This window comes from Phyllobates terribilis, unplaced genomic scaffold, assembly GCF_046119375.1.
Source record: "Phyllobates terribilis strain yellow unplaced genomic scaffold, ASM4611937v1 Scaffold_5__5_contigs__length_657084704, whole genome shotgun sequence".
Lineage (NCBI taxonomy): Eukaryota > Metazoa > Chordata > Amphibia > Anura > Dendrobatidae > Phyllobates > Phyllobates terribilis.
The window spans coordinates 161,906,039-161,920,944 of NW_027362765.1; the positions used below are offsets into that span (position 1 = coordinate 161,906,039).

The 14,906-nt window shown below is 43.7% G+C and overlaps 1 protein-coding gene across 1 annotated transcript; it reads right to left on the reverse strand.

Annotated features, from left to right (window-relative positions):
* Positions 1–207: 207 nt before the first annotated feature.
* FKBP10 (FKBP prolyl isomerase 10) lies at positions 208–14,686 on the reverse strand. Its single transcript, XM_073683303.1, has 10 exons — positions 14,333–14,686; positions 8,066–8,211; positions 7,431–7,620; positions 7,160–7,305; positions 4,848–5,037; positions 4,579–4,724; positions 4,221–4,410; positions 3,186–3,328; positions 1,858–2,021; positions 208–880 (listed from the first exon to the last, which is right to left on the reverse strand). The coding sequence occupies exons 1-10, from the start codon at positions 14,524–14,526 to the stop codon at positions 695–697; spliced, it is 1,695 nt and encodes a 564-aa protein (XP_073539404.1). The 5' UTR covers positions 14,527–14,686; the 3' UTR covers positions 208–694.
* Between the last annotated feature and the right edge of the window lie 220 nt (positions 14,687–14,906).

Consider the following 14,906-nt stretch of genomic DNA (forward strand, 5'->3'; position numbering starts at 1 on the left):
CCATCTAATGTGTATGGGGGGCCTCCTGCATCTCGATGCCTTTTTGATCTACAAGGAAATAAGTAGCACCCAGTGGGGCCCTGGCAGCTGCTTATCCCACTTTGCATGCAAAACCCATGAACGCTCAGCTGAGGGTGCATGTGTCGCTGCGTCTGGAGTGAGCTCTCTTATATGTACAACCATACTAAAATAAAGTTGAGTAAGTCATTGTAAAATTCATCCACTGCTTTTAATAGTGGAAAATATATTTGCAAAAATAACATTGTGTCCTGTTGAGAACAACCTGCAACATTGATGTGTTGGGGTGGGGGAGGGGCTGAAATACAGCATCAATGAAATTCAGGCTTTCCTTGGACAATTAAAAGGTCCATTACTCACTGGGCAAAAGAAACAAACTATCAAGTCTGTTGCATTAGCAGTTAATTACATGAAGTCCTGTTTTCCTCACTTGGTGTCCATCAGATCTGTCCTTGGATTATAACCTCCACAATTGTGGATTGGATTGTGCAGAGCTGCCAAATAACCTCCTTGAAGAGTCTATAAGCACATCATCTACAACCGGTCAAAGCCACCCCTGGCTGTACTAGGGATCCAGAAGTCACAGTCCGCACCAGCAGTGCACAAAGGAGCTAGGCAGGGATGGTGGTATCGGGGGTGGACTGGCATCTCTCCTGATTTGTCAGCAGGCTGCCTCCTATAGTTCTTCATGAACCCTCTCTGCCTCTTCTTCCGTCTTCAGTTTCAGTTCATCAGCGGTAATTTTTTCATCCTTGTTTCTGTCTTGATTTAGAAACATGTCAGCGATGGACTTTTCACGGTCTACACCAGGAAGGAATCGTCCTTTCCCTTCCTCTACCTGAGCCTTTAGGAAGGTGGAAAACTGAAAAACAATGTTTTTGAATTAACATTTAATTGTAAAGTGCTACGGAATAGCTTGGCGGTATATAAATTAACATTTATAATTCAGGGGCTTACACAAAGTCATCCGGGTTCCCCCACCACTGTAATACCACGCTTCACCACCAGGTATCCCTAGCACATACATGTCAAGCTCTGGCCCGTGGGCCAAATCTGGCCCCTCAGGGTGGTTTTATTTGGCCTGCGACACCAGAACCACCACCCCTATGTGATACTCATTATTCTGTATGGAGGACTATGTGATACCCATTATTCTGTATGGAGGACTATGTGGGGCCCAGTATTCTGTATGGAGGACTATGTGAGGGCCGTTAGTCTGTATGGAGGAATTTGTGGGGCCCATTACACTGGTTGGCTCGTGACTTTGCATTTGGCAGGTACCTTATCTGTTTGAGTATTTTTCACTACTTTAAAGCTGTTCATACACATTAGATGGTTGTCTGTCGAACGATGCTTCGGCTGATCGTTCGGCTGACGGCCATCTAAGCTGACTATTATACAGGAGTGCTCGTTCAACAAAGTGCTTCTGTGTTCTCTATGGGAAAGACGCTAGCTGACATGTCAGCCAGCAGCTTTTCACTGGGAGAACAATGCAATCCGCAGTCCAAAATTGGACATACGCAATCAACATCTTTCCCCACCATCAGCCTACAGTCCCATACACTTTAGACCGTCATCCAAACGCGTAGATATCGGCGAAACCACCTGCCTGTAGAGATATCCCAGCACCACAAGAGAAGTGTGATGAATTTGTGAAGTGACATGTATATAAAAGGAAATATAAGGCTAGAGGGTACACGGAAACGTATCATTCTGTGACATAAGACTGCAATGTACCATCACTACTTTGTAACTAATGATATTACATATGGGCGCGTTGCATCCAGCCTTGCTGGATTTCTGCCCTAGAGCTCTAACCTAAAGATAATCTTCACTTACTTCTTCCAATGGAACCTCTCCATTTTTATCCAAATCCATTACTTCAAATAGATTGTCGGGAGTATCTGCAAGCCATATAAACAGATACCCATCCGGTACTCCTTCTTCTCTATGGATCAGTTCTATCTCAAACTTCATCACGGCACTTGCAGGAACTCCGCGAGCTACAGTAAAATACCCGAGAATTAATTCTAGAGTCAGAGGAAGTTACCTACATCATATTACATATGAAGATACTCTACATTGTGTAAGTACATTAAGCTGGTTATACGCATTAGATCAAAGTTTTTGTGTTGCAGGAACCCAACAGTCTCCTACTGGCAGACATTGGAAAGAAGGATTGGATATGTTGGATCCGTTTCTCTAGCAGGTGGAGTTGCCCAATATAGGCCAAAGTAAACTAAGTACGGATCAGGAAACTCCTTGCATCCCAAAGTGGGAGAGAAAGTTGTCCACAGGTTTGGTGATTTACAATCCAAGACGGACGCAAAAACAAATCATAGTCTAACAGGTGGTGTGTCATGTGCATAGATGGATAATGTGGGCCCGAAAACTGCATTACGCCTCAGTAAGAAGTTAAGAAATGCCAGCAGGGAATTTTTCTAAAGATGGAGACCCATGTTGTGCCCATTTCTTATTATGTACATAACCATAACTAACATCCTGTTTAATAGGACTTGTTCCACTGTAAAAGACTAAAGCAGTAGAAAGTCAATATATTCAGGAGCTAGAAACATTTGCTTTTAAGATTTTGAGTAATGAGCCAGAAAAATGGAATGAGCTCATGTCATCCGCAGCAGTACTGCACATCTCTTACAAGTAGGGCAGCCCTGCCTTCAGAGATATCGTCTCTCTAGCTGTCAATGAGAAAGGATAGCCAACAATGTGCCGATTCCAAACACAGAAATTAAATTTTTTTTGTCAAAATGTAGATGGTCAGCATGGACAAAATGTGGCAGTGCGTGGACTGTGCCTGAACATGGATGAAGTCTCCTTTCAAAAGGCATCTTTATCCAAGGAGTCCAACTGAACAGTCCAACTGGACCTAGAACCAAATTACTGGCTCAGGTATTCCGAAAGAGACTTGCTGCCCCATCCATGTTTTTCACAGAGGTACCTTGCACATGTTGGGCCAGATAGTCGCTGAGCTACTCTGCCGTGGGGATCATTATTTTAAATGACCAGACCAAAATACACTGCTAACCCTGGATCCTTTTATGGAAGGATAACTCATGGTGAGAGGCAAAGTCACAGTGGGGCATCCATCCATTTCTCAGCCTTTGCCAAGAGCAATTTTATTTTATTTTTTTAATTCATACAAGACTCACCTCCACTTTCTCCATGTCCTAGGTGGGGAGGCACAATGACCGTCCTCTTCTCTCCTACACACATTCCATTCAGACCCATATCAAGACCATCTATAACTTTGTTTGTGCCCAAGGTGATCTGCTGTGGATTTTCATATGAGTATCTGAAAGACAAATGGATAAGGTACAAATTTGCCTTTAGTCTTAGATCATAAAAGAGGGAGCTGTAATGGGACCTAAACATTCTGGGATTCCATGGTTTCTAGTTTAAAAGAGCACCCTTCATTATATAAACAGGTCACACACGTCAGAAAATTATATTCAATGGTGTTCAAAACCCTCAACAGGCACAAAAATGTAAGGCACAGAGTACTGTGCTCCTTATCCTTACACTGTAAATTGTTTCTACTGTTTTTGTGTTATATACATTATCTAGCTTGTTGGCGGCTTCCAAGGAAAGTTGAAAGTCTCAGCAAGGGTAGCCGCCACTAATATAAACTTCTGGTCATGGCTATGTTGGTAGGTATTCTTTAAGAAGTGATAGAAATGAATCTAACATAGTGGAGGAGGATGCTTTCTCCTCCATGTCCTTTGGTTGAAAACTCATGCTCCTCCACACACAGTCCTATTCTTTAAAATGTCGGATTCACTAAACCAGTTCAAGCGGGGACTGGATGCATTTCTAGATACCAGGCAGATTTCAGCATATACTTAAAAATAGAATAAAATAGTAGGTTGATACAGGGATTTATTCTGACTGCTGGTTTCAGAGTCGGGAGGGAATTTTTCCTCAGGTGAAGATTGGCTAAATCATTTGGGGTTTTTGCCCTCCTCTGGATCAACTTTAGCAATTACAGAACTAACAGGTCGAACTTGATGGACGCAAGTCTTTATTCGGCTTTACTAACTATGTAACTATGTAACTATGTAAAAGTAGATAATTTGAGGTGTCTACTTGTGCCATGATCGTGGCCAGCAAATTCATTACAGTGAAATGGTTGTCATCTCTGTGTGGTTGATCACATCTTCAAGTAAGGAGTTGACGTTCATACTCACGATGAGAAGAGCGGGGTCCCGTCCAATAAGGAGCAGTTGTAGTGATACTGGATGAAATCGCCTGTTTTAGAAGTAACATTACAGACTTCTGGCTTATGGATCACCTCCACGTCAATAGAGTCTTTGGGATTATGGAAGTCAATCACATGAACATCGAAGATCAACACAGCAGATCCAGGAATACTGTTTCCTAGTTGTGGGAAATCGAGCGCATACAATTAGAATGATATGGATTAATTGGTTTTCTGAAAAATAGTGCACAAGGTAATGTGGCGTCCGTAAAGCTAAAGATCTATTCTGGTAGGTGTAAGACATTCAGTAGAAATTATGATTAGGTCTTAGATACTTGGTCACCTACCTGCTCCCTTTTCTCCATAGCCAAGATGTGGAGGGACGATGATTCTTCTCCATTCTCCTATGCAAATGCCTTGAAGACCAGCATCCATGCCTTGAATAATGTAACCCATTCCAATGTATGTGTTGTATGTGTTATTCCTGGAGTAGCTGCAGACAAAGGTTATACAATATGTATTAGACATCAGTGCAGATGGAGAGTCATCCAAGACAACTAGCCCAAGAATTTTGGAGGATCCTGCTGTTGAACAGTTCATTACAGGTAAGACCTACCTGGAATCAAACAACACTCCATCCATGAGAGTGCCATTGTAGTGGTAACGGACGTAGTCTCCCGTAACAGCCTTCCGCTTGCAGTCTTGGGGGATGACTTGGTTCTGTACTGTAATTCCATCTTTGGGGTTGTGAAAGTCTATCAGCAGAACATGGAACACCAGAGAAGCGTGTGGAGGGATGATTGATCCTATAGCGAAGGACAAACGAGCATTATATGGAGAACATCTTTTAAAAGCATTTCCTGATATTTTATTGGGATCATCCATTTTGTTTTAGCTTATATTGTACTATATATAATTATATAGACTATGATATTAATGTAACGTGAACAGTTTATAGGAACAATTTGGGGTTTTGGATCAATTTCATAATATATCCGCATAGTAGTCGTTCTGTTCTTATATAGAGCTTCTACCTAGCCATACATGTAAGAGATATTGGCCACTGTTAGAGGGAGCATGGGAGCTCACTGCATACAGCAAACATATATATTAAATTCTATATATTAACAGGGTGCAGTTAAAGGGAGTCTGTCACCCCCAAAATGCAAATTTAGCAATTTAAACATCTATGCAGGGACCTTAGCCCCCATAGCAAGCACTTTTTAGTGTTGCAGTTGCAGGTAAATTGATTTATACTTTATATGCAGATGTGGGAGCTTCAGTGCACCCTTTGCGTGGCCAGCAGCTCAGTGCACCTTTATACCCTCAGATTTGCATATCCAGCCCTGTCCCTGATCTTGATTTCCAGCGCTTGCTTGCTAAGAATGAGTGCTGCCTAATTTCAGGCCCCTGTTCCTGCATGTGCACACTGACACTAAGGAGACCAGTGGCAAGATCACAGTGTCATCCCTCTGTGACACCTGGCTCCTTCCAGTCTGTGGCTGCTGCTCACCACAGAAAGTGAAAGTGTAGCAAGTGAACTTCAGAGAGAAGCTAGAGATCAGAGCGAGCCTGCACTCACACTGAGAGCATGTGCTCCTCCAATGTCACGCAGGAACACGGATTTAAAAAGCACTCCTCCTCCCATCAAAGTTTTTATCCTCTTAATATATTGCAATCATCATATTATAAAGCACTGTGCACTTACAATTGCTATTTTTTCCTTTCTACCCAGCTAATTATTCTTTTTCTCCGCTCTATGTAGAAACAGGAAGTCTCTTGTCCCTGCATAAATCATTCTCCTTGGCAACTCCTGACCCAGCTGCTTAGTCCTCTCCCTGCCAGGAACTTTTGCAGTCATGACTCATACAGGGAAAATTGACCTGTTTCAACATAGAGCTTAGAAGGATTCAGCTAGTCAGTTTTTAATCACATAATGTCATAAACCTAATGAAAAAGAGAAGAATTAGCTGGGTAGAAAGGCAAAATGAGCAATTGTAAGTACAGAGTGCTATATATGCAGTATATTAATAGGATAAAAATTTTGATGGGAGAGTTCTTTAAGCAGCGCTCACTCTTGGCAAGCGAGTGATTTCTATCTAGATCAGGGCCAGAACTGGATATGCAAATCGGAGGGCACAATTGTGCACCAAGTTCTTGGTCATGCTAAAAGTGAACTCAAGCCCTCCCATTTGCATATGAAAGTAAAGTAATTGTATCTGCAACTACAACACTAAAGTGTATATTACTGTTCTGATTTTTATAGGTCACCTTTACAGATATTTAACTAGCTTAATTTTGCATTTTGGGGTTAGCTGACTCCCTTTTACAACTTAGCTCCCTCTGTTGGGGGCTGTAGGCAGCAAGCAGGTTATCTTTTAGATCTGTAGCCGTGCAAGTATGAAGACAGAAAATAGATATATTAAGGATCATTCTCATCGCTGTTCTGCAGGAGCGCACTACTCCCCTGCCTCCTGGCTTCCTGCTTGCCTGGTGGGTGGTGCGCTCCTGATGATTGGCAGTTCCGTCCAGCAGCTTGGATGAACTGTGTGCTCTCTGATGTTGATAGCAGAGGTAGCTCTGTAGCTTAGCTGACTCTAGTGAACAGACGCTGACTTGACCCAGCAATCCAGTCCACTTCAGAGCAGTGCCTTTAAGCTGTTTAGCAAAAGTGCGCTCCTTTCCAAGGAAACCGACCAACTTTGATAAAGTGCACTGGTGGCCAGCACCCTAAACAACAAGCACTATACTATAACATTAGAAATTCATCCATTCTTGAGAACAGAGAGGATTTTTTAATAAGTGGTAAATTGCAAAGCTGCTTACTTTTATGAAGTCGTTGCGATTTTACCTAATATAGGTAATGAGACAACACCTTTAAGAAACTAATCAGAACAGTACATTAAGGAAATTAGTGAGACTATTTACCATATCCCTTTTCTGCATAGGCCAAAAATGGTGGGACAATGATTTTCCTCCTCTCTCCAGCGCACATGCCCACTAAACCTTGGTCCATGCCTTTAATTAGCCATCCTGACCCCACATAGGTATCGTAGGTGCCAGAGCGACTGTAGCTGTAGGGAAAGAGCGTTAAAGTCAGAGACCATAAAGAGATTTTCTTTTTTGCTCAATCCCTTTTTGTTAGAAGGGGCTCTCTGACCATAAGCCAGTGGACTAATGCTCTGAAGTGGATTATTACCTTGAGTCAAAATATGTCCCATCCAAGAGCGTCCCGTTATAATGGTATCTCACAAAGTCCGTGTCCTGGACGGTTCTGTTACATTGGCTGGGCTTTTCTAGAGTTGTGATCTGCACCTCGTCTTTCTTGTTCCACAGATCCACCAAGATGATGTCGAAGTAGAGAGTAGCATCGGCAGGGATCATCCCGGCTGAGAATGAATAAAGTGTTAGAAGAATCTTATAGGCCTCAAATCATCAAGAAGATTTTTTTTATGTTTCAAAATTTTTGTGCAACTTGTAGAAACTTTTAGGAGTTTTACGCCTGTTCCGCCTACCATTTGAAAAGTTAGCAGAACTCAGGCCGTATGGGGTGCGGCCAAGCAACCTGACAAGTTCATCATAATTTTTGACACAAAAGTGGTGTGAATGTAGTCCAATCCCTGGCCGACATACATTTCTGGTGGTGGTGCGCAGTTGAAAGATGCGCTGAATTCATAAAATTAATATTAATCAAGACAAAATGCCAGTCTTGATGAATCGGCCATAGATCGGGTAGACTTCTATATCGGGAGGACATCTGCGTCAGATGTCGTCTACAGGGGAAGGGCAACACGATGACACAACAACATGGTGGAGAACATTGAGCATACTTACGGACTCCTATGCTGCCATATCCCAGGTGCGGGGGGACAATCAATTTCCGTCTCTCGTTCACGCACATACCCAGAATCCCTCTGTCCAAACCAGTGATGAGGCGTCCTATTCCCACAAATCCTGCTACAGCAATCCCTCTGTCATGACTGCAAGAAATATAGAGAAACAATGAAGATCTCACCTTTTAAGGGTAGGTTCAAGATAACAAGTGGATGTCATAAATATCTGGTGAAAATTTAAAAAAAAAAAATCAGATTGGTTTAATAAAGAGAGCATACTTTGGAGGATGGCAAATGAATACCAGGCCTATAGTGCTTCCCAGTGCCATCTTTTTCCCCAGGTAAGAGATTTATGCGCACCTAACCATCGACAGGATGTAGGACAAAATCAGATGAGGCCGCCTTCTTTCATTGCTTCATGGTCTAGTTTGAAAACTCATGTGCCCATTGTAAGTGCTTTTGACTGTGGAAATGGGTCAGCATGGGCAATGGGCACTTTGGCCACATAAACCCCCCTTCCCAAAGAAAACAAACAGAAAAAAAAAGTTGCACATGCCTTTTGTGTTCTAACATATTTTGAACCATAAATACAAGTTTTCACCTATACTCAGGAGAGGTCATAACTTGTTGATCGCTGAGGATTCCACCACTAGGACCCCCACCAATCCTGGAAATGATGGTGTGCCCCATTTCAGTGGAGTGACGATACCACATTCGTGACACCACTACGTTCATAGACCGTTGGGCTGCTGGGAATAGTAGCAATTTGTGCTCTTCTGTAGGAGAATACAAGATGGCCTAGCCTTCCCTCCTCAATGCATGAATGAGCTGTAGGTGCCCATGACCCTGTCTCTGGATCAATGGTTGTTCTTCCTCGGGACCACTAGTGGTAAGTGCTAACCATTGAAGAATGGAAACAAGTCACAAAACCTGTTTCAAACCCTTTCTGGGCTATTTTTCATTTTTATGCTATAGGTTTTTTTTCTCTTTCTGTTGAAAGACCCATACGTAATACAGTCAGCATCTGCAACACGGTGGCTCAGTGGTTAGCAATATTTCTTTGTGGTGCTGGGGTCCTGGGTTCAAATCCCACCAAGGACAACATCTGCATGGAGTTTGTATGTTCTCCCTGTGTTTGCGTGGGTTTCCTCCAGGTATTCAGGTTTCCTCCCACATTTGAAAAACATTTTGATAGGGAATCTAGATTGGGAGTGTGGCGCCCCTGAGGGTTCGGTCGCCATGAGATTGCATCTCATCCAGAGGTGTAGTACCTCACTCTCAGGTAAGGAAGGAGTATGGCTCAGGACCCTAACACCAGCATTCACTACACCACATTTCCGGGGGACAGGACGAGATTGCTCCTACGGGAGAGCACAGTCCCTGATCCCTGGCTGGAGTGGGGGGAACCACCTAGAGAGGGGGAACCACGTAGTGGATGGGTTGGAGGACGTAGATCCTGAGAGCACTGGAGTAGGAGCATATAAAAGGGGATGGAACCATCTAGAAGCAGCCAGTCAGAGGAGGAGAAGTGAAGGAGCAGGGGCTCTGTAGGAGCTCTGCTCCAGAGGCGGGCCGAGCCTGTGAGGCCCAGGACTGAAGGAGAGAAGAGAGGAGTGGGAGAAGGAAGGCTCCAGGAACCGAAGGGACCCTAGGGGTATGGGCCGTGCAGAAGGCAACCTGTACGCCCGCTGCTACCAGGAGGTAGAGGGGTCAGGCCAGATAAGGGGAACCGGTCCCTCAACTAGCGGAGAAACAGCAAGGCTCAACTAGAAACCGGAGGCTGCAGCACTTTATGTACCGTAAGCCAAAAGTCCACACCAGTCTCACTAAGACGGTAGCCACATAGGACCCAGGGGACGGAACACACGTCGCCCGCCAAGGCCAGAGGGTACCGGATAGAAGTGTCACTGGGTGAGAGGTGCAGGGAGAAGGCCAGAGAAAGGACACACAGAAGGGGGTCCTGTTAAATGCTCCGGAGTTACCTGAGGGTCGGCTGAACCCCTCACTGAGTGAGCACAGAACGACGAGGGCCGTTACATGGGTCCCTGTAACAAGAACTGCAACAACTGTGAGTAAAGATCTTGGGACTGCATCACACAGACTCTGTGTTCATTACTGACTCCCTGCACTACAACCACCATCATCCACCCACACTGCCCTGAAGCTAACTCTTCCTGTGGGGAGTTATACCACCCTTGCTGCCAAACCACCAGCTTCAGAGGACTGTTCCGCAGCGGTGGCCTCATTAGCCGCACTCCACAGGTGACGTAGTCGGACATTATAAAACCCTTATAGATAACCCCTTGGATTGACCGCCCTGGGTCACGGACTGGGTCACCGCCACTGTGACTACAACCCTCAGCGTCTACCGCCCAGGCTCCAGGTACCCCACGGCCCAGGGGGCGTGTCAGGAGCCCCAATGAGGACAGCGATGATAATGTCTGTAAAGCGACATAGAATATGATGGCGCTCAGTTCCTGAGCAAATTCCATACATGGGCAGCCGAAATGTGACGTACTATTAGATGACACATTGCAATGGCTGATCACTGTATGTGGAGAGGAGCAAACTTAAAGGGAAGCTGACATGCTGTAGATGCAGTCTGATCTGTGGACAGTACAGTATAGAGAAGGAGAAGCTGAGCAGAATGATATATAGGTTTGTAGTATTCAGATTCAGTATAACTTGTATTTTATTCATTCAAATAGTTGTTTGCATGGATGCGAGTCTAGTATACGGTCATACTAGTGATTGAAAGCTATCTCAATGCACAGTCTTACAGGCACAACTGTCAATCACTGATTAGGACCGCCCACTGGACTCATCCATACAAACACCAAGGATTTCAATAAATAAAAAGCAAGTTCTCCTGAAACTTTTCCCTCAAAAGTGTATATCAATATGATCAGCTCCTCCTGTTCTATAACATCCTGCCTGCAGATCAAATGCCATTTTCAACAGGAAATTTTCCCTTTCATTAAAGCTGTAGCCAACCTCAAACCACTAGAAAGTGTGCAGGTAAATATATTGAAAAATGCGAGGGACTATGTAACATTATGGTACTTCGGTAGATAATCATGCGGGCACTATGGAAACGTTATAATTCCATCTCATATAGACTACAGCCCTCCCGTAGTAGATCCCCTTGTAGAGATCTGCATTTGCCCATCATTCACTAACTCATACCGCATCTCCACCACCACCACTCATTTAGGATTTCTACATTTTTGTGGCTTGAGGCTACATGAAGCAGGAGGTCAGGGAAGAGGTTATCGGACTGTGAACACCTCTGGCTGAACTTCTCTAATGCAAATAAGCTCATTACATGGAGGCCGTACAGTTCTGGACATGCCAAGATGGTGTGACTATGTAGAATAGGCTCAGGTTCTTACACGTTCACCACGCCTCACTCTGGTATTCCTTCTAAGACGTTCTCCACCATGTAATTCGGTACCAGCCAGGGTAACATTAATACAAAGCAAATATGGAAGACCAAGTAAGTGGTTAAAGAAGGCTGGCTGTATGTGTATAGGAAGAAAACTGTCAGTCTAGGGGAGTGAGGCGGGAAGAAGCCACTGGGGACCGGTCTCTTGGACTAGTCAGGCCTCTCCCTGAAGTCTGTGACCGCTTAGTTTCAGAGTAAAACAATAACGGATCCAGAATCTGATTCGACCATTATGAATCTCAAGATGTGTCCCCTTTAATAACAGTTTTCTATTTGACTTGGTGGGTCAAGGGCATAGCTTAAAATGACCAAAAATGAGTATTCTGATGTTGGGATGTATATGTATCTCTGAGGCTTCCTGCCACATACACGTCGATCATTCCTGGAGTTTTATACGCAGGGTTGAAATGAAAGCTAACGTTTAACAGTGGCCGATCACCTATAACCACTAATTATCATACATAAGCACCAGGAAAATCTAATCTACTGTGTTATACCCAGTGAAGAGCCCGAGGGGGCGGAGCGTGACAAAGACTTAGTGAATTTAAAGAGACTGTGTTTGTCATGCTCCGCCCCTATAGGCCCTGCACTGGGTATAACACAGTATCAGTTTTGTATGATGCTTAACTGTAGTGTTAACCCCTCACATGCATTATATTGTTATGAGTTCTCTCATTGTAACAGCTGGACAATCAAAGGTTAGGAAAAAGGAAAACTGTTCTAGAGGACATTTTATCCCATGAATCAGAACCTCGTTCAGAACCATTGGCCCGCTATACGGTTCTGTTGTACTAATATGTACAAATGCTGCTAAATATTCTCTGCATCAGATTCTAGCTCTCCATCAAGTTCCTAAATCTCTTTCCAAGATAGATGGCTACAACCAAGATGGCCACTGCTGAAGTCCACACAGACAGGGGCAAAAATTAAAATTGGGCTCCCTTCTGGTGCTGGTTATACTATGGCAGCCCTGAACTAACGGTCTCGGTGCATTGTAAGGTCTGTGGAGAGGAGAAGTATGCACAGGTTCTCCCCTCCCATTAGGAATACAGACCACTCTCTTTTTCGGAAGTCAGCCAGCTTTTCTAGAGTTCTGTATAGTTAATCTACCTAATTTAGCGGCAATGAGGGGGATATTATTCTGCTCCTAGTGATGAATATCTCCTGTATGCAGGATACCTCCGTAATACAATTTTGATGAAAGATGCAATTGTATGTAACTGGAGGCATAACAAGGAGCACGCACATGTAGATGCTGTATTAGATACAACTTTCTGTAATACCCTTGTGTGATTGACACCGTAGAAGTGCTTGGGACTGTATGGTTAACCCACTTTCCTAGAAAAAAAAACAGAGCTAAGAGTTTTTAGCAACTCAAGACTTTATTCGCAATTTGCTTATTTTTGGTGGGAATGCTCATTAGTATTATACAGTATATAGAGGTTACATGGAGATCCCTCCTGCAACGGGACATCTTCAGGCGGCCAGAGCTGCAGGCAATGTTTGGCTCGGCCACGTCTACAAATAGAAGCCCGAATCCCACCCATCACACATGCACGCCTCCCTTCCATCCATTTACACAGCTGCAACTCCTGCTAGGCCCCAGCACCTCTTACCACTACATTGTGCAGTAGAGGTGGGCTACAACATGTGGGACAAAGACAATATAGAACTTATTATAACACCAGCACTTCGACCTCCAAATCTATCACTTCACTGGAGTCTTCCACCAGACTTTTACGGTGAATCTAAGTTTCTCTATTAGGGTTTGTTCACACTGAGTTTTTGGAGCAGAAACTTTCCAGGACCACAAATTTTGTTTCTAAAGCGTTTCTGCTCCGAAAACTCTGGAAAAAAAACCTCAGTGTGAATATAGCTTAAGAATTAACTACCCAAAGCTTCAATTAAGGAGGTTGATAATTTAAAGGTGGACTTCAGAAATTTTCCTCCTCCAACTAAGAGAACTAATATCCTAATGTCCATCCCCCAATTACAAGATTTTTCAAATGCAAACCTATTAACTGAAATTTGTCATTGTCCTACGTTTTTCACTGTCCTATGAGTCAGGGGTTAACAGAGAAAATGTCCATCACTGAACTCTAGATACTCACATCTATGGTTGCCTCACTACAGATGGTGATGGCTTCTTGATAAAATATTCCATTCATTTCTATTTGCTGGGGGTCCCACAGCTATGACCCCTACAGATCTGTAGCATGGTAGTGCAGCTAGGAGTGTGGAGGGCCACTTAGGCCCGTGTTGGTTAGGCTCAGCTTGATGAGCCCAATTCAGACTACCCACCCATAAGGCCTACAAAAAAAAGGCAAGCATAACCATCAGGAGCTGAAGTGGGATTGCACTTTCTTGGCACAGCCTCTATCATGTTCTAGCAATTGGTAGGGGTCATTATAGTGGTCAAACTCCCATCCACCCAACAATGAATAGAACATATATCCCATCAATCTCAGTAGAATGACCCTACTCTATTACTATATGGAGTAATTACATTTTCATAGAGAGATCTATACACAAAGTGGTGACTTCCATCACATATCCCAAAAACAAAGGGCCTACAATTGTTTCTCCACATAATACATACATTTGGTTAGGTCCATCCTGTCTTATATAAAACGATAAGGGTAAGTTTAGCTGTAAAAATTAAAATTTTGCTCATCCTGATAATATTAGGCCTCACTGGTCTTCACCTACCCTTGTGATCTCACGAGAAAATATCTCAAGAAAATTCTGAAGCCACCACAAAGGGGCAACTAACCCAGGGATCTCCCGCCACTGACCATTAGCATCGATAAGAGGGTTGAGTACCTGGCATCAAACTTCTGTCCATCTTTAAGAGTCCCGTTGTAATGATATCTTACAAAGTCTCCCATCTGAACTTCCCTTGGACATATCTTGGGGATGTCGTAGCGGTCAATGACGACATCTTCTAAGGGTCCAGATTCAGAAGAGACACACAAGATTAGGAACTGAAGCCACACTATAAGGCTATTAAAAATCATATTTGCAGGAGATCCAGTGGCCCTGCAGACTGTCACCGCTGCTTCTGCTTCCTCTCTACTGTTCCTTCATTGACTGCCAAGTCTCTGGTTATAAAGGAATTTCTGTTAACGTGGAAAGCGGGGCTTCAGGCTGGAGATATCTGAGCCGGGGGAGGAGACTGAACTTCCCCCAAAGAGGAGAGGAAGCAGATTCTTTTTCTCTCTTCTGTTCTAAAATCTTACATTGCAAAAAGACAAAATAAAATTAATTGTTAGTTTATGGAAAAAGATCAGCTACACTTAAGAAACTAAAATAACAGAATGAATATTAAGGGGATAGGAAAAAGTAGGAATTTGGCCAAACCTAGGATTGAGGGAGTGCAAAACCTCAGGGTCCTAGT

What these genes read in the sequence shown, in the direction of transcription:
- FKBP10 (XM_073683303.1), bottom strand. Translation starts at nt 14,526, where the DNA reads ATGATTTTTAATAGCCTTATAGTGTGGCTTCAGTTCCTAATCTTGTGT. An exon ending in GGGACCCCGCTCTTCTCATC is followed by an intron (nt 3,329 to 4,220) that starts GTGAGTATGAAC and finishes TTTGTCTTTCAG; the next exon opens with ATACTCATATGAAAATCCAC. An exon ending in GAGAGGTTCCATTGGAAGAA is followed by an intron (nt 881 to 1,857) that starts GTAAGTGAAGAT and finishes ATTGTTTTTCAG; the next exon opens with TTTTCCACCTTCCTAAAGGC.